The 19,152-nt window shown below is 40.8% G+C and overlaps 1 protein-coding gene across 8 annotated transcripts in view; it reads left to right on the top strand.

The window, feature by feature from the left end:
- The first annotated feature begins 1,621 nt into the window (after positions 1 to 1,621).
- CEP112 (centrosomal protein 112) overlaps positions 1,622 to 19,152 on the top strand; it is a 159,484-nt gene continuing 141,953 nt past the window's right edge. For 4 of the 8 annotated variants that reach the window (XM_064395729.1, XM_064395728.1, XM_064395730.1 and 1 more), the window contains exons 1-6: positions 1,622 to 1,717; positions 2,482 to 2,601; positions 3,508 to 3,698; positions 4,380 to 4,528; positions 9,881 to 9,974; positions 12,785 to 12,859. In XM_064395729.1, coding sequence (XP_064251799.1) covers positions 2,502 to 2,601; positions 3,508 to 3,698; positions 4,380 to 4,528; positions 9,881 to 9,974; positions 12,785 to 12,859 — 609 coding nt within the window. In that variant the 5' untranslated portion in view covers positions 1,622 to 1,717; positions 2,482 to 2,501. Of the gene's footprint in view, positions 1,718 to 1,935; positions 2,088 to 2,481; positions 2,602 to 3,507; positions 3,699 to 4,379; positions 4,529 to 9,880; positions 9,975 to 12,784; positions 12,860 to 19,152 lie in introns of those variants that run through there. The other 4 variants (XM_064395727.1, XM_064395724.1, XM_064395725.1 and 1 more) reach the window with 3 other exon arrangements.

The raw sequence follows: 19,152 nt of genomic DNA, 5'->3' as shown, positions 1-19,152 counted from the left end.
GCCAGGGCATGCTGAGCTCCTCACCCATCAACACCCGAGTCCTTCCCCAGAAGGGCCCTCCATCCATTCCCCGCCCAGCCCGGATTTGTGCTGGGATCGGCCAAACCCAGGACAGGACTTTGCACTCGGCATTTTTTTAATGGAAAGAGTGATAAAAGTACGGAGTGGTCTGCCCGGGGAGGTGGTGCAGTCACCGTCCCTGGGTGTGTTTAACAAAGCCTGGATGTGGCACTGGGGGCCAGGGTTTAGTTGAGGTATCAGGGAATGGGTTGGACTCGATGATCTTGAAGGGATGATCTTGAAGGTCCCTTCCAACCTTGTGTGATTCTGTGATTCTGCGATCTCTCGTTTCTGCCCCTGTCCTGGTTTAGGGCAAATTTTGGAGAAAACCTCCAAAGGGGCCCCTCCAGAAAGCAAACCCACACGGCCCCTCCCCACAGCCGGTTCGGGAAGGATTCCTCTGAGAGAAGTGGAAAGAACCTGTTTATTTAACAGGGAAAACACCCCCAGCACACAAAATGAACAATACCGGATGACAACACTCTTTCACCACTCTGAAAAAGATGACAAATTCAGAAAGTCTCTCCTGGGGTGGTCGCTCTGTTATCGGTCCCTCAGGCGCTGGAAGCAGTTGCCACAAGGTGCAAACTCTCGGTGTTTCCCAGGTCCCAGTCCGGAGCAGGCTCAAGTCGTTCCAAGAAAGGGAAAGAAAGACAGTCTAGGGAAAATTCGGACTGCCTAGCTAAACTAACTAACAAGGAAAAGCAAAAAAGCAAGAGCAAAGCAGGAGCAAAGCAGAAGCAAGAGCCAGAGCAAAGCGAAAGCCAAGCAAAAGCCGCACTATGTACTGCCCTGTCTCTGCGTCCCGCCAGTTGTGGGGGAGCACGCTGATAACAAAACAAAAACAAGACTTCAGAGCCAGTCTTGAAGGCCCAGAACATAACATCGATCATAAAAAGAACAGACGACTGGGGATACAAGCATGATAACATCACCCTAGGACAGCCCGCAGCTCCCCGAGGCTCTGCTGGGGACTCCTGAGGCGTTTTCCGTGCGTGTCTGAGCGGATCCATAACTATCTACAAAGGGAATCTGGGGAGAGCACTGGGTGTAGCCGTGACCGCACTGCTGGGCTGTGGTGACATTCATCACTTCGGGCAGGAATCACAGAATATCCTGAGCAGGAAAGATCACCGAGTCCAGCCCCTGGCCCTGCACAGACCCCCAACAACCCCACCCTGGGCATCTCTGCAGCGCTGTCCAAATGCTCTGGAGCTCCGGCAGCCTCGGGGCCGTGCCCATTCCCTGAGGAGCCTGGGCAGTGCCCAGCACCCTCTGCTGGAAGAACTTTTTAAAATCCAACCTAACCCTACCCTGGCACAGCTCCAGCCGTGCCCTGGCTCCTGTCTCCGGTCCCCAGAGGGGAGAGCCCAGCGCCTCTCAGAGCTGTGACTGCGTTTCCGCGGTGCCCCACCAGCACCTTCCTCGCGCTCCTCAATCCCGAGAGCCTTCCCCTTTCAACAACCCCCCAGCCCCTGCGGGCCGTGCTCGCAGCCTCCATCCCCCGCCTGAGGCCGCCCGGGCCGGGCCGGGCCAGCCCCGGTCACCGCGGAAACGGAAACGCGCGGGCCGGGGCCGCCGGGAGCGGGGCCGGTTTGAACGTTCGGCCGCGGCCGCCGCCTCCCCCCACCGCGGCCGCGACCCGCAGCCCCCCGAGGTAACGGGGCAGGGCCCGCGGGGCCCGGCGGGGCAGGGAGGGCTGCCGGGGACACTGGTGTGCGGCCCGGGCCGGGACACGGCCGGGGGCACGGCCGGGGACGGGGCTGAGCGAAGGGCCCTGGGGCGGGCCGGGGTGTGAGCGCCTTCAGTGCTGGAGTGTGCCAGGAAAGGTCCGGCTCAGCTGGGACGCGTTCAGTGCTGGAGTGTGCCAGGAAAGGTCCGGCTCAGCTGGGACGCGTTCAGTGCTGGAGTGTGCCAGGAAAGGTCCGGCTCAGCTGGGGAACGAGCGGCGCGGGAGCGAAGAGCGCTGCTCTGTGCGGTGCTGCCTCCTGGAAAACAGTCCTGACAGCTTTCTGGTTCTGTTACTTGTAACTATCGCTCTGCTTGCTGTTTTCCCTCCTTTCTCCCCACTCTTCTTTAAAAAAAAAAAAACCCAAACCCTCCAATTCTAAAGAATACCGAGTTAGGAATGCGGTATCACACAAAACGCCTTGAGGTGTTTTGTACAAATTGGGTGTAATGAATATATTTATTGTGTGGTTGGCTATTCAGTTTCAAACCCAAACAAGCACATTCTTGTAGATTACACCGAGAACCTGTTATTTTCAAAGAGTCTGTCTTAGGTTTGTGTTTATTTCAACATAACACATCTAGTTTCACTTCCTGTATTGTTCAAGCACATCTTTGTGTGGCCTAAGATGAAGAGAGACTGATGTAAGACAGTACGTGACATTTTCTACACCAATGGCATTAATTTTGCAGGTTCTTTGTGTGCTTTCAAAATGAGCAATGAAGATGAAATAAAGGAAAAACTGGATGCGGAGTTAGATCGCTGTGTTGTGGCTATGAAGCCCTATGTCCTTAACCTGCAGCATAGTTCAGGTACAGATGGTAAAATGTGCATTTAAACACTAATAACAAAGCCCTAGGGGCTGATAATTATTATGTGCAATTAATTTAACCAGTCGCTTCACCTCTGACATTACAATGTACAGTTTTGATGGGGGTTTGCACAACTTCTAAAGTTGGATGTTTGAGGTACCTGCTGCAATTGTTTGACCTTATCTGTCTTGTTTTCATGATGTAAATGTGCTTTTGCACATTTACAATACATTAACATCTGTCTTTAAAAACCTAGTTCAGTAGAAACTAAAAGCTTTTAAAGGGCATTGTTTCTGAGATAGCAAATATTTTTTAATTATAAAGTTGTTAACATTTGTTCAGGAATGTGTAATAATAGGAACATCAATTAATAAATGATGTTGCATAAATCTAATTTTTACAACAAGCTTGTTATTATTAAAGGTACAAACCCTACAAATTAAGACCTTTATGTGTAAACATTTAACTGAAATGAATAATTTCCTTATCTGATAGCAAATTTTGTGTAAATAGAGATTTATTTTTTTAATAGATGAGGATTTTTTGTGTATTTAAAGTATTAATGCTCGTGCAAGCTGTGAGTTGTAGTTTATGGCAGTTCTTGCAGTGAGTGCAGAGTTCCTGAGATTTCCAATTCCATGTTTACAAAAATCATGTAAACTTCTGGTAAATATGAATTTATAGAAAATGTTTTTGCAATATGTAAATTTGAACCATTGTTAAAGACTTTTTTTTCCTAACTATTCAACCATTTATTTGGTTTGGTCATTTGGGAGTTTGTTTTTTTTTAACTTTGGTGTAGAAGGGAGAAACATACAAAATTGGTGACAGTGATGGCTTCTGTTTTCTGCATGTGTTTGATTTGCTCTGAAAATGCATGGTGACCACATATATCTATATTTTCAGAAAGAAAAAGATGCTCACTATGGATTAAAAAACTCTGCAAACCTTCTGCAGCAGGCATAGGAATAGTGGGAAGGGAGAATCGAAACTTGTATGCAAAACTGCTGCTCCACATGCTGCAGAGAGGAGTTCTGAATGGTCCCTTCAGCCAGAAACCAGAGGAAGGAATGCTGAAAACTTTGCCTGCCTACATGGTGAGTGTCATTTCTTTACAAGACAAACTTGCTAAAATGTACCCTGGAATTGCTCTTCCATCTTAGATTTGGCACAAATGTGACAAATGGTTCTGAGTGGGTTGAGTGAACTTGTGTGATAAATAAAGGCATTTCTTGTAATTGATGCTGGGCAAAACCTTTTGAGACTTGTATTTTCAAAATTCTGGTTAGAAGGCTTATGAGAACAGGTGTTTGAAGGAACAGAAAGGTAATCTTTTTCTAGTTCTTTGGTAAAATGTAATAAAGGCTCTTGAGGCTTTCTTTTGTCCTCATCAGTAGATAGCTCTTGTGAAAGGAAAATTGTTCTTAAAGGTGGTGACTTCAGTAGCCTGAGAATACTATGGAACTCACACAGACATCATTAAAGTTGCAGTTTGTTTTCTGAAGAGCTGAATATGCTGTGTCTACCCTTGACATCAGCTTCAGTGAGATAACTGCCAATTTTTGCTAGAATTACCCATCCTGTAAGAAGTATTGGAAAATATTTACACTGTTGCCATGATTTCCCATGGGTTGGGAACATGTGCACACCTCACTGACCTCACTGGAAAAGGAATGATTGTACTGCAGAGAGTCCTGCAAGAAATGACATTAAGGCTGTAAAGAATGTATCTGTGTAAATGTATTCTCCTGTTGATTTTGCATTTGTTCTCATTCTAGTCAGTTTATTTTGATGAACCAAGTTCACCAAGACTTCGGAACAGCCACTCTGACTGCTTATCTGAGTGGACTTTAGGAGACCTGGGAAAACACGACAGTAATGTATCCTCTGTGGAGGACTCCTCTTCAGCAACAGCTCCTGCACATGGGTAAGGTTTCTGTCCTTGCTTTAGCAGTGTTTGATTTGTATTTAATAGCTGTAAGCTCTGGATGGCTCAGTTTGGATGAGTTTATGGCACTCCCTCATGGACTCACCATCAGTGTTTGTGCTTTATAGACAGAAACTCTGGTAACAGCTTCAATGTAATGAGAACTTCTAGAACTCTCTTCTTGCTTTTCTTCATTATTCTCTGACTTCTTTACATCTCCTTCCACGTCCCATCCCCCTATCCTCTTTCTCTTCCTCTTGTTCTCCTCCTCCTTTCAGTTCCAGACACTTAACATGGAAAATCAAAGCTTACATCTGTAGTCTAAGGCCATGATGCTGAAAGCAGCTGGTTCATCAAATAGTTTTTAATGGCTTTTTTTCCCTGTAGATTAGAAATATAAACAAGCATACAGATGGTAGATTTAGAGGTTGTTCTATGACTGTTGCTCACAGGTTTTTTTAGAGGAAATGGAATAGTGGCTCCTTGCAGATAAGTAAGTTTTGCTGAGCGAGATTTAGGTTTTTGATTTGCAGCAGCCAGTGAGCTTAAACTGCATCCTCAGTCCCAGTCAGCTGAGAGTAGAACTGTTTACAGCAGCGAAAAAGGGTGAAATGTGTCGTTATTGAGGCTTGTTTTCCTGTTGGCTTAGAAAGATGTCCCTGCAGTATTGAAGGAGTGACAAGCTGGTCATTTGGACACTTGGAAAACTTCAACTCTATTCTGTCCTAATTTGTGGGAATCTTAGGTAAATTCTAGTGTAACCTACTGTTCTTAAGTATTTCCTTTCTGGATTTTCTTACATAGTGCAACTTCATGCTGATCATCAAGATCTGTGTTCCTTTTTTTTCTTTATGTGTCTTCTGCATTTCAGTAATGGATGGAATTTCCTCTTGTTTGCTTCTTTTAAAGTCTCATTAATGTTTAACCTCTCTGAAATCCTTGGTGAAGGAAGCACCCTTAGACATGGAGTGAATATTAGTCAAAGCTCAGTAGGTACTGTACAAGAGGAAGTGTTTGCTCTGCTTCTGGTTTCATTTCATTGTGTTAGAAATATATTTTCAAGTTTAGTTTCTGAAGTTCAATGCTTTTTTCACGCCTTCACTTACGTCTTTTATAAGTGGCCGCCATTAGCTGTTCTCTTGTAGGCACACTGATGTTTATGCTGTTTATCATCATTTTTCAATCATGTTTTTAGTTTTCCAGCAGTGATTTGGATAAGTGACAGATGGATGCTTGCAAGTTAAATCACATGAATATTGAGTATCGTGAAACTCTTCTGTATCCATTAAATGTGTGTAATTCTAACAATCATTTTAAAAGTTACTCTTATGTCTGAGATCTCTGTACCTCCTTCTCTTGAGGATTAGGGGCTCTTCTGGTTGCTTGAATTCATACTCTGATAACAACCTGTGGTTTTGATAACAGACTTGTGGTTTAAGAACCAGAGGCAGACAATGGAGAATTTCCAGCTGAGTTATGATATTACTGATTTGGGCTTGGTGATACAGAGAATTCACTGGAAAAGGAATGATTCTGGTTTCATTTCATTGTGTTAGAAACACATTTTCAAGTTTAGTTTCAGATAGATACAGAAAATTGTTAGGAGGAGCTGTTCAGATACCCTTAATTAAAAAAGAAAATAGATTTGACATTATGAAAACAAGGAATGTATCATGTTTTAGAAGTGTTTTTTGAGACCTTGGAAGAATTTTTGTTACTGTTGTGCCATGTCAGGATACCTGGCCTGGTTGTGTCTGTCCCTGGGAGCAGCATCACCAAGTCAAAGTATCACTGGGTGTCAGAAGCAATAAAAGTGTCAGCACAACTCTCCCCTGTTAGGCCAAATTTACCAAACTGATACCTCTACAAGGCCATATTTTTGGTACAAAAATACACCTAATTACTCTGAATTCCTGACTTGTGCTGTCAGCTGGGGTGGGATTTGCATATTCCTCCCTCTTCATCCTACTGGGGTTGGTCCCTGCTGGAGAAAAGCTGAGGTGCAGTTCCACCTATTCCCTCCCTTTGCCATAGTTTTTCTCTCTTTTCTACCTGGTTTATAGTAGAATACTGGGAATTTTATGTCTTTTCCCACTCTATGTCTGAACCTAAGATTCAGCTTGGCCTGGCAAAGTTCCTAAAGGTTTTTTTTTTTTTGTATAGTGAAGCTTTATTTCACTTTTCCCCTTCTATCCTGTGGGAATGAATCAATATCTGCATTGGAGAGTGCTCCCCAAGATTCTGCTGAGTTCTCTGGAGACCTGCATTGCAAATTATTCCATGCCAGGAAAAGCAAGTAAATGTAATTGAATAATGTTACTGGTTTAAAGGAATTAAAAATCAGGTGTACAGGCACAACTCTGCCAGTGGATGCTTGGACCAAGAGTGGGGCTGTGTCTAAGGAAATCTGAATTTGTGTTGGAAAATTTTGATAGTTCTGTAGATTACATAAATTAATTTTCACTGCAATAAGAAACTTAATTTTCCTGTGAGTTTTGCAGAAAAATACTGAAGGAAAATATTTCAGCTGTTGTGTTTTGAAAAATACAAAATATTTACATATTTAATATTTACTTAAATGTGACCATGTTAAAATATTACCTATATCCAACATATAGATCCTGGTTTTCTTTGTATTTACAATTTTGGATGAGCAATCAGTGCAGGTAAAACTGGAATATATTAAATATTTTGTGGATGTGCAGTTTGTCGGGAGAGCCAGCAGATGGTGACCGAGTTCCACTGTATTTGTCTCTCCTCTGAATGTGCACTGGGAAACTGCATCCATGGGCATGGAATTTGTGTAGCTGGATGAAAATTTTGCATTCCAGCCATGACTCAGTTCCTACAACATTTTCTCAGGGCAAAATAGATAATGTCAGTGAGACATCTTTGAGTAACTGCTTGATGTTCTTTATCTCAAGATTCTCTCCTTTCAAAGACCCAAACAAACAGAAATTCTTTTCATAGTGATTTTTATCTTGCAATACAGATAATTCTGTGTTGGACAATTTTGACTTTTCCATATGAAGTTGTTTTTCTGCCTAAATGAAAGCCTTAGATATATAAACCTTACCTGCAAACTGGGGTGTTGATGAATAAATCCAACTAGCTGGGACTGGAAAGGTGTGGCTTTATTTTGAAATGTGAGAGGGTTGGTTTGAGAAATGTTTAGATGGGTTTGAACAGAAACCTGGGCTTTCTGACCCTGTAGGAAAATTCTATTCTATGTTTATAAAGTGTGCCTGAAAACATTGTTAAAGGTTGGTGTGTTGTCATGCTGGACCAGGAGGAATCAGTGAATTTCCCTCTCTTTGTTCCTAGAAGGAATATTTACTAATCTCCTTTATTAGCAGCAATTTGCTGCCTCCTCCCATGCCAGCTCCCTGCTTGGGCTGAAGCAGGAGGTCACAGGTTGATGTCAAAACTCTGCTCATCCTTCACTCACCTGCAGTGGGAGGAAAAAGAATTAATCTTGTGCTTTTTGCAAGCTGACTTGTATTAGCAGGAGGCTGGAAAAGGTAATGGACAGATGGTACATACTGGATATGAGCAAAATTGTGTTCATCCTTAGCAATCTTTTCAAATTCTGCTTATACAATCAAGTAAAGGAGCTTCCTTTTTTAGTTCCTCTTCAACAGAGCAAATACAGAACTTAGAATGTATCTAGGCTTTTGTCCTCCCTTTGGTGAATTTGCAAATATTACAGGTAGCTTGGGTTGCCTTGTGTATTTGTTGATATTCCCAAATCTCTGAATGACGAGGGCATGAATTCTGTTTTCTCTCAGTTTTAACAATTGGAACTTCATTGCATTGTTAGGTAACCTGAGTATTACTCAGAAAGGAAATCTGATGAAAGAGCAGATTTACTCACAGGCAAAGATTTATCTCCCTTTAATTAAAGGTAATTTTGTGTCAAATGAAATCTTGGTAAGAAATGCAAGAGGCAGTCATTGTGTTATCATATTCCTTTTGATCTTTTTTACCCCTAAGACTTTGCTTATCTAAACTATTTACTGCTTTGTAATTGTTATTGTGCATCCATACATGTTGTTTATATGGGATTTATTGGTGCTGGAAGGGAAGGTAGGCTCCCAGTTGTTGTATTTCTCTGTTCCCTGCTGTTCTGATGAAAGCTGGGGCCCTTTGCTTCGTGAAAACTTTTTGTTTGTCTCCCTAGAAGTGACTGGTTTATATTGTACATCCAACAGTTGTTGTTCTGTTCATAAACACTTCATTCATCTCAGTGTCTTTTTGGCATAGCAGCCATCTCATTTGCTGCCAGATGGAAAGGAAGGGAGGTATTGAATGGTCTGATTTGACTTTAATATAATATGGCCAGTCACAGGAAGGTGAAGGACTAACAGGAGTTTTTAATTACCTTAATACCTGTGGAGCTGACAGTGGAGTATGTGCTGAAGGGTGTTTCACTACTGTTTTGGATCTTTTGCTGTATCAACCCATCTAATAAATGCTTAGAACTCCTACTTTATTTTGTTCTTTTTTCCCCTGTTCTGTGGCTGAAAAATGTCTGTGACCAGGTGCATAAGTGACAATTCTCTTCACCTGTCTGCTGCTCTGCATTTCCCTTTGCTCAAGTGCTTTATTTACAACAAAAGCCTTTCCAGAAAATCCCTCTGCTGGACAGAGCACTTGGTCATGCTGTGCTTGTGTCCTGTCTTGTGGGCATTTCTTTATCATCCCCCATAAATTCCACTTTAGTCCATAAAACAGAACTGAAATGAAACCAGGACTTGTTGCTCTCCACCTTGGCCTTTCAAGCCACTGCCTTTGTACAGAGCTGTGTGTGTCATTCTGGCCCTTTGTGTGTTATAGGATCATTTACCTTGTTCTAACCTATTTTTTTGGTCTTAAAAGTCTCCCCTATGGTGCAACCAACCATCTCCTTAATTCCTCTTTCTTCTCTGAGTCACTGGACTCCATCTTATGTTGTTTCATATTCTTAGCAATATTGTTTCAAAAGCATTCTCTTAGGTCAGCCTTCTCCTTAGCTTGGATTTATCCCGAAATCCTTTGGGAGACGTTGGGTCATGTAGTAAAAGAAAACAAAGAACACTTTTTAATGTACTGTCATGTACACAATATTTCTAGTGGGTTTTTTGGTGTGGGGTTTTATGGTGGTGGTTTTTTAATGGAGCACTTAAGGCTTTTATTTGCCTTTAACACTAAATTTTTCTCTTTTTTCTCCTTTTTTTTTGATCTTTCCATCTTGACAGTTATTTTCTTGTGTATATTTTAGCCGATTCTATTCTGTGATTAACATCCTTTGTATGCCAAAAGTTGCTGAAAATGAATTTCTCTCTTTCTGCTTCCTCCTGTCGTTAATAACAGGGAAGGACTCAATGAGAAGCCATCCGTATTATCCCGTTGTTGTCTGAGCTCTCCTCACCGGACAGATGAAGATGACCTAGGCACGTCACTGTCTGTAAGATGCTTCTCCTTTTTGTCCTAAAGCTCTGCTTTCCCTGAGTTCCTTTTATATATCCCTGTAAAGCTGTTCTTTCCAGCTGTGTGGGTCATGATCCCTGTGTAAAGGTGCAGACATTTGGGAGGGAGTGATAGGGAATGTTGAGCTTTTTTCTTCTTTTTGCCAGGGTCAGGATTAAATGTGCTGGAGGGTGTTTCTTGTTGGGACTTAGATGTTTATCAGTTCTGATCTATGTCACAGTCTCACAAACCCTGAGTTCTGCAGCACTTCACTCTAACAAACTAAAAATGGAGCCCCATCTGTCTCTACAAGGCCTTTTAAGGATAAACTGTCCAATTAAGAAATTACACCTAAATTATTTTTACTTTTGACCCGATAACCAACCACCCATGCCCACAACGTGGATTTTTATCCAATTACACAAAACCATCCAAACCCATGGAGAAGAAAGTGAAGAAGAAGGAGCAACTTCCACCCCAAAACCTCCATCTTGTTTTACATATATTACTGTATTCTGAACCGTTAAACTCTGAGTTTTCCACCCTGTGATATCACACACTTCTATTCAAACTCCACACCCACAATCCCAGTTCCATCATTCCATTTTGGAAGCTTCTCCACACCTCAGGTCAATGCAGTGTTCTCCTGGGGGTCAGTGCCTGGCAGCACAGAAAGCCTAAGATTCTCAGTAACCAGGGTTCCAACAAGGGAGGACTAAAGCTCATCAAATTCTGTCCTTTGCAGTGCAGGGGAAAAGAATTTCTTGTAGGATGCTGAGTTCATCCTAATGCTTGACCTCTGTTTAGTGTTGTGTGTTCAGTGTCTGCTGCATTGTTTTCCCCGGGCTTGGCAACGTGCCTGCATTGACATCATCTTGTATTTTGCAATAACAGATTAAAGAAAGCTGCATAGATGCCTCTGGCTCTGTTCAGTGATGGTTGACCTCTGAAGGAGTGAATTTTGGACAGTTTGTTTCATCAGACTTTCCACAACGAGCATTTTGACTGATGAAAGGGCATTGAGCAGGCTTTGTCTGAAACCCTTTTAGTCCAACATATTCAATGATGTTGTTTATATAATTGCAAGCTTTGCACTGACAGTTATTCCTGACAAATGTGTGATACCCAGAAATGTGCTGTTTACCTTCCAAAATGTGCTCTGTGGCCTTGCAGTGTCCTTCACCACACCTAGAGCAGCCCTCACCCCTCTGTGAACACTGAATTTCCTGTTTGTTCCTCCAGCTCTGCCCACGCTTCATTTTTGATTCTATCAGAGGAAGAGTTTAGGAAGATTGCAGCTGGGCACAGCTGAGGATTTATGAGGACATGAAGTGCAAATAGGATAAACTGGAAGCTCCTTTCTGAGGAAATTTGTGTTCTGCTGTGCATCTGGAATAGAGGATTAGCAAGGGGATGGTTTATCAGGGCAGGTTACAGGTGCTCAGTGGGCAAAAATCAGTGTCTGTGCTCTAGGCTCTGATTGCTGTGAATGTATTTATGTGTGTGTTGATTGTATGTATACAAATGTAATTTAAATACAGGAATGCCATCATTAAAAATAAAACCACATGCTGGCTTTACTGCATGTCTCCTTATTGGTTTCCTGTTTATTTTACTTCAGGAAATATTCCTTATGGAAGAGTTATTGTAAAAAAAATTATATTCTTCAGTTGAAACCTGGATTTGGGGCTTTAAAGTTTCGTAGGGGAGTTTTGCTGCTTTGGTTTGTTTATTTTTAATATTTTTTGTTGTTGTTATTGCTGGCTCTGCTGCAGCTTCCAGGTCAGTGTTAGACAAATCACTGCACTTCTTTGTTCTTCAGCTCCATATACTGGATTCTCCTGTGATTACAGCTCTAAAAGGGCCTTTAAATGAAACAATCCTCTCTTGCTTTGCCAGTTTGATAATGTTTGGCTGGCTGGAACAAACAATACCTTGTTCCATTCTCAGGGATATTCTGGGATTTCACAGATGTTCTGGCATGGTTCAGGCCCAGGTAGAGGAGCAGGGAGACTTTTAGAAACATTAAGAAACATCAAGAGCTGCCTCAACCAAGTGTCAATTAACAGCAGCCCAAGCTCTGCTCACTGGATGCTTGTGACAAATGAGATTTAAAGAAAAGGTGCTGGCAGGCCCATACACAAACCTCACTTCATGAGACAAAGTAATTCAGGCTTCAGTGTTGTTTTTTAAATACCTGGGCCAAGGAAAATGTTCTGTACCAGCTTTTCCCATTAGATCCATTAAATGTTGGTAGTTGTTGTTATCCCACAGGAAAAACCTTTCTTCTGAGAGGCAATTTCCTGGAGCAGCAATAACCAACCCTGGCTGGGTGCTGGAAATCAGGGGAGCCTTGAGCTGGGCAGCAGCTGCTCTGTCCTCTGCTCTGACATCCATCCCTGCCTTGCTGTGGTTTCCTTTCAGTTTTAAATCTGCTTTTTTATTTGGAGGCTGGTCAGGTGATCGCTGAATTCTGGATGAGCCCCAGAAAAGGCACTGTGGTGATGAATATGAAAATGGAGTATTTTGGGTCTTTTAGTAAATTCACCCTCTGCAAAGGAGACCATTGCTTTGGAAATAAGTGAAGAACATTAAAGTGCAGAGCAAGGCTGATTTATCCTCTGAACTGCTTTCTCAGCCCAGTATCCTCTGGAATCTGAGCTGTTGAGGTGAAAACTGTCAGAAGTATTGTGACACTATTAGCAAGTGCAGTGTAGCTATGGCCAAGTCAATGAAAAGTTTAATTTTAAATTAAAAAAACCAATTTCCAACAGTTCTGATATTTTCTTTGACTTTTTTATGTTCCAGGATGATCAACACAAAAGGGACTTTTCATTGGATGATGATGACCTCGAAGCACGACTCAATAGTTGGAATCTTGGGGTAAAATAAACTGAATACTTTCCTTATTTATTAACTTGCAGTGGGAACTTCTCAGTAATGTAGTTTGCTTTCTGAGCTTAGCCAGCAAAATTTCATATGGAAGTTAATTGCTAAGGATTGGAAAGGTTATTTATGAATGTATGAGAAGAAAACATTGAAAATGTAAGTAATAATAATCTTCACACATTTAATATGGCTACTCATAAATCAGGCCAAACAATGGCTCTTGGTCAAAACCAAGAATCTTACTCTGGTAGAAATTCAGACTAATTCTTGATGACTCTGTAACATTATTTTTTATTTATACTTGTATAAATGAAAGAAGAGTTTGGCTTTCTGTGTTTATTTTTTTTAACCAAAGAAGAATTTGTAAGCCATTAATACAACTCAATTTTTTTTCATCAGTGTGCCTCCTTTTGAAAGTGTTCAGGAGGTTTTTCTGTGTGTTCACCTCTTTCTTTCCCTTCTAATAATTCAAATTTATTAGTGTTATAAGGCTTTATTTCTTTGGTTGTATTTTCTGTGGTATTAGTCCATGACAGTTCTAAGGAGACAATGAAGTACCTCTTCTCTATAGATGTATTTTAATGTATTTTTTTCTATTGTGTTGTTTTGTCTTTTTTGCAACCCTTTCACTTGTACCATCAAATCTTCAACCTATTTCATTGGAATTAATATCCGTATAGCAATTTAGTTTTGTTAAGATCACTGTGATTTTAACAGGGAGGTTTCTTCTTTCTTTTCTTCCTTATTTTGGCTTATTCTCACAGGTTGAAAGCTCACAGAGTTGCAGCCAAAGTTAGGAGTGATTAGAGCGAGTTTAACAAAATAGTTCAGCCTTGTTTTTTGAAAAATGATCACATATTTTCATGTTGTCATTTTAATCAGCTGCCAAATGATTCTTATTCTTCCTCTACTATTGTCAATCCAGAGGGATATGACAGCATTTAAAAATCTTGCCTATTACACTCCAGGTTTTCATGGATGGCCAAGTTCTCTTCAGTGCAATCAGAAATGATAACAGAGAATATTAATGGTTTTCTGTCCTTCTTGGTGTTCCTCATGCTTTTTCCAGGCTGAGGGTGGAGATGGGTGAAAGTGTCAGCATTGTACAGGTGCCTGAAACAAAGGCGCAATCATTTGCAGATTTTGAATATTTGGGCTGTATTTATCCATTGAAAATATGACCAGAAAGCTGTAATACCTTGAGCTTTTAAAGCTGCTTTAAGGGGGAAAACTTGCTCATGACCATTTCACAAATTACACCAACTGATGCTGACAAAGGATCTCTTTATATCCTGCATTTTTATATCAGTGTCAATCTGCCTACCTGCTTATCTCTTATCTCAGTCATTTTATTTGTATTTTATTTCTTTTCCTAATTGAAATTCCAGTTTGCAATCATGTTGTGCTGATAATGGCTGGTTATTAAACTGTGATGATCCTCTGCTGATACAGGAGCTCCCTTGGATAACAAATTGGCTACCGTGGCACATAAATCAGTTTTTCAAGTCTCCTCTCCAGGGATGGTAATTAAAGAAGTCGCTCATGAGAGACTTTGATTGCCTGATAAGACTTGTTGGGAGTTACCTGACAAAGGGGATTGGAGGTTGTAAAGGAGAGGTCTGCGAGAGGTTGTGCTGAGCAGAATTTCCCTGCTGTGGATCACGGCCTCCAGTGGGTTCTGAAAGGGTCAGGAAGTTTTAAGTGGAGTGTCACACTTAAAGAATATGTCAGTGCTAAAAATAAAAAAACCCACTAAGTGATCCCTTGGAATCTGTAAGGTTTGAGTGTCAGATGTGGCTGCTGTTATTTGCAAGCATTTAAATTGCCATGGGAGCATCTTGCTGTCCTTTAATTGCTACTCCCAGCTGCACACCATTTGGGAAACTTAATTTACAGTGATCCCACCTGAGATACAGAAGACCCTTGACCCAAAAAATACTTCAGTAGTGGGGAAGATAGGAAAGGAGATACAGAGTGGCTTTCACTTTGAGCTGCCTGGGCTGCAGAACAGTTGTCTTGAAAAGCTTTTGAAACTTTCCTTGGGTTTTTTTTTTGGTTATCCAAGAATTTTTGTCCGTAAGAATCTGTTATTTTAGGAAGCTGTGAGTATTTCAGGCAAGTTTATATGGAGACCATGCTTTTATCCAAGAATCTGCAAATCCCCAGCTAGTTACACACATTGGGGAGACAGCCCTGGTGTCTTCCAGCTGTGAGGTGCTGCTGAGCCTTCACTGCTCCAGCTTGGATTGAAATGACCAGTTAGAAATTGTTAATGTATTTTTACTGTTATCTTTCAGTCTCCTTCTTTAATATATTTTAAATTTCCGCTTCTTCAAAGCTCTTGTATTTTTAAGGTTACATTCTGGATGTGTGTTCAGTTTTTATGATATACCCACATCAGTAATTGAGATTTTAAAAAACATTTTTATTAAAAATGCTGTGGAAACATTTGGGAAATGTTTTTATGAGTTTTCTGCTAAGCTGAGAGGTCAAATCTGGAGGCTTCAGATATTTGTTCTTAATAATAACATTTTCTACAGGAGAAGTAAAATCTGCTGTGTTACTTTGCTGATATTGTTACTTTTTGTGAGTAATAAAAGAATTTTCCCCTTTTTCTTGCAGCATTCCTGATTATCCCTATCAAACATTTTATGATTCAAGTTCTTTATATTCCAATCAGGCATCAGTAAATGTTTGAAAAAAAAAGTTGAGTTTTGATTGTGATAAATTTGCCGTTTGTACATGGAATACTAATTTACACTCATTTTCCATACATTATAAAATGTGTTTTTCCTAGCCTGTGTTGACTCTTATCTAAACTGATGTGGGGACTGTCCTTTATCAGGTGTTCATGCCTTGAAGCTGCATTTGCCACGTAGAAAAGCAGAAATCCTTTTGTGTGGCTGTTTGAAGGGAAAAGTTTCAGAAGCAGGAGCTGAGACAAATAAATAGCAGCAATCTTTGGTCATGTTGTTACTTTGAACTTTCTTTGTCAGTCTCCAGCCATCCTGGAGTATAATAAAAGTAACCTGGGCTAGGGGAATGAGAAGAACTTTAAGGTCCCTTCCAGCCCAGACTTTTCTGTGATTCTGTGTTCTTATTTCATTAACAGCTGTCAGTAAATTTCTGCTTATTGTTGCAGCTGTAGTGCACTTCATAACTGAAGGGAAGGTGACTGTCTCCTGTTTATGTCTCAGAAATAATTAAATATTGTGACGGATGTGTAGTGTCAGGGAAGAAACCTCGTTGGGTAATGAAATTAAATTGCTTTTTTTTAAATTTTTTTTCTTCTTTACCTGAGCTTTTTAGATTGTAGACAAACATAATTTTTGGATTAAAAAAATAAAGTTACATAAATAAACAGCAATGAATTAAACCCCTGCAAATTCTTACCTCACCTTTCTCTCTCTCATGATGCCTGTGGTGCAGTTTCATTTGTCACCAAATTGTAGCCAGTTTTAGGGGTGACAAAGCCTCTCTTTCAAACATCCCAGGAAATTCAGCACATCATTTTAGGTGGAAAGCACACAAAGAGATTGCACCCTGGGGAAACAGCAAAGGGCTTTTTAATCAGGGAGAACACGATTTTTCATCACTGGAATTCAGCCAGGACAAGAATTAACTCTTTCGCTTTTCCCAGCAGCGATGTGGGACTGACTGGACGCTCAGTCTAGACCAGAAAAACTTGTCCTGGGAAATGTTATTGCCTAGGAGAGGTCTGAGAAGACTGAGAGCAAAGAAATTCTGTGGTTGGTGGCTGTGCTCTGCTCTCCTTCCTTGGAGCAAAGTGTTATAACACAGGGTTAAGTGGACGGAGTGTTGGGAATTCCTGGGCGGCTGCAGCAGCAGTGGATGCTGTGCCTGCTCTGTGTGCTTGGCTCACATCTGCCTGTGTCTTTCCAGTCTAGTTAAGCTCAACCATTTCTGCACAAGCCATTTGATTATCTTTTGTTTGGTTTCTCAGTCTGGCTGCTTACTATAAACATACCTACTGTATATGTTGTGGCCTTGCAGGGCAGCAGTGCTGGGAAAACTTTCCCACAGTGAGCTCCAAGTGGTGTTGAGACTTCAAAAAATAAATCTAACTTCCATGCTGACAAACAGCCTTCATCTGCTTTAATGTCCTTCCACTAAGACTGCAACAGCAGCATTAAAGTGAACTTCCCTACAAATTATGATGTTAGATAAGAATGTCCTTACTCAAATTTCCTGAAGCTACTCAGCAGTTATTTCTGTAGGGAACATGCTGGCTGGCTGGGTTTGGTAGATTAAAGTAAGAATTTAGGGCAAGGTTCAGTTTAGTTGTTTACCATTTCAAAGTCTTAAGTGTTCTTAACTCTTTCATGTGTGTTTTTGCCATCCTTGTTTTGAAAACAATCCCATTTTGTCTTTGATGAAGCTTAGGGGGGAATGTGCAACGAGCCTGCAGATGCAAGTGTGGGGGTTTTATTCCCTGAATCTTAATATTTGCAATATTCTGTGAGTGGACTGACACGGGCTGAAGTTGGGCATTATTGGAGGTACCCATCCCTGGATAAACATCTTCCAAAGAGTGGAACAGGACTTTGGAGGGGTAGTTTGGAGCCATGACTTCAGTGTTGTCATTGTTGTGGTATTTACTGAGCAAAAGAGCAAAGCTTTGGTGGGAATTTCTGGACTGGCCAATATTTTCAGCCTGATGGTTGGAATGTAATTGATGAGGATGAGACTTGTGGAAGTACTTAGAGCTCAAAACTGTGCTTTTCCTGCACTTTTGGGGGAAAGCATTTCAACTTTTGTCAGTGCTTCAATTATTACTTGCATTGATAGCTTTAAAATTGTATAACTCATAAATATTTAGTTTTGACTACTTCAGGTGTTGTTAAAATAAATAGAAATTGAAAATACTGAAGTTACAAATTTGCCTGAAATGCAGTTTTGGAATTTTATTTTTAAGTACATTTCTCCATACTTTTTTTCCATTTAAGAAAATATATATATTTTAATGAAATAGATTATCTCTGTTAGGTGATGGGGATTTCTTCACGGGGATCTGATCACCCAACACCTTCACAGCTCTGGTTTAGGAGAAGGAGAAGGTGACCATTGCACTCCCCACAAATTGAAACATGATTTCTTGTCAGACTGCCTAATAGAGCAGGGGAATCCAAAATCTTTCTACAAAGACATTCAAAATACCATTTCTGTTAAGAAGTGGTATTTACAAATTAGAGTTCAGTTCTAGTTCAAATAAAGATGTCTTTCATGATGACATTTATTTGGTTCATACTCTTAAAAAAGCATGTGATTTACTGCTCTTCTCATGGCAGTCCTTCAGTTTCATACATATGTATTTTGGCTTGTCTTTGACCTTTTGCTTATTATTTTTAAATTTGCATGTTTCTCATAAATACAGACTTTTTTTTTTCTTTTTTGGGGCATTCTTTATTGTGATATTCCCTCTTTAATGTGGTTTAATTTGGAGAACAAGAAGTTTTGCAGAAGACCAGCATGAAAAGAATGAATGTTGAGGCATTAAATGTTTACAGATCAGTTTAAGTGGATATAATCCACAACAAGTAACAAAGTGGGAACATTTAACTTCAAAGCACATATGGCTGCTGTTACAAAATCAAAAAATGCAAGACTTGGGCCCTACAAAGTATTAGAGACACATTTTCCTTCTTTCCCATAAACAAGTAGGATGTACCTTAGCTTTTCAGATGGTTTTGAAGTGAAGGCTGCAAACAGCTGAATGTCATGGGCAGATAAAGGATTTTAATTAATTGTAAATATTTACAACAATTTTTATATTACTTTTTATATTGCTTTAAAAAAGCCAAAGTAAAGGGTGATTCTGCATGAGAGACAGGGCTTTGGGAAATCGTGAAGCCTTTGAAATGTGGCTCTGCAGCCTTCTGCAGGTTCCACCAGGTATTGGTCAGGGCTTCCACTGCTCCCCCTGATGCCAGACTGGGGAGTGCCTTGAGCTTCTGGCAAAGACCTTCAGCCCTGGGGATGATCAGCAGTGTGGGCTGGGTGGGGAAGTGGCCAAATTGAGGTGGGAGGAGGAACAGAATACCAGTAAAATGTAGGTGGAAAATCCTATTGCAGGTACAAATGTGTAGGACAAAGAAAATCCTCCAAAATTTTTCGAGTTTGGGATTTCTGTACTGTTTATTTCCCTCTCTCTTGATTTGCTTTTCCTTCCCCTCTGCTGGATCTCCCGTGGTTGGTGCTCCAGGCTGATGCCACTCCTGTATTCCTTTCCTCACAGTCTCCTCTGTGTCCAAAATTCCTCTTTTTTG

Source organism: Passer domesticus, chromosome 20 (assembly GCF_036417665.1).
Source record: "Passer domesticus isolate bPasDom1 chromosome 20, bPasDom1.hap1, whole genome shotgun sequence".
In the NCBI taxonomy this organism is placed as follows: Eukaryota; Metazoa; Chordata; class Aves; order Passeriformes; family Passeridae; genus Passer; species Passer domesticus.
The sequence above is the reverse complement of the archived record's forward strand: the minus strand, read 5'-3'. Positions and strand labels throughout refer to the sequence as shown.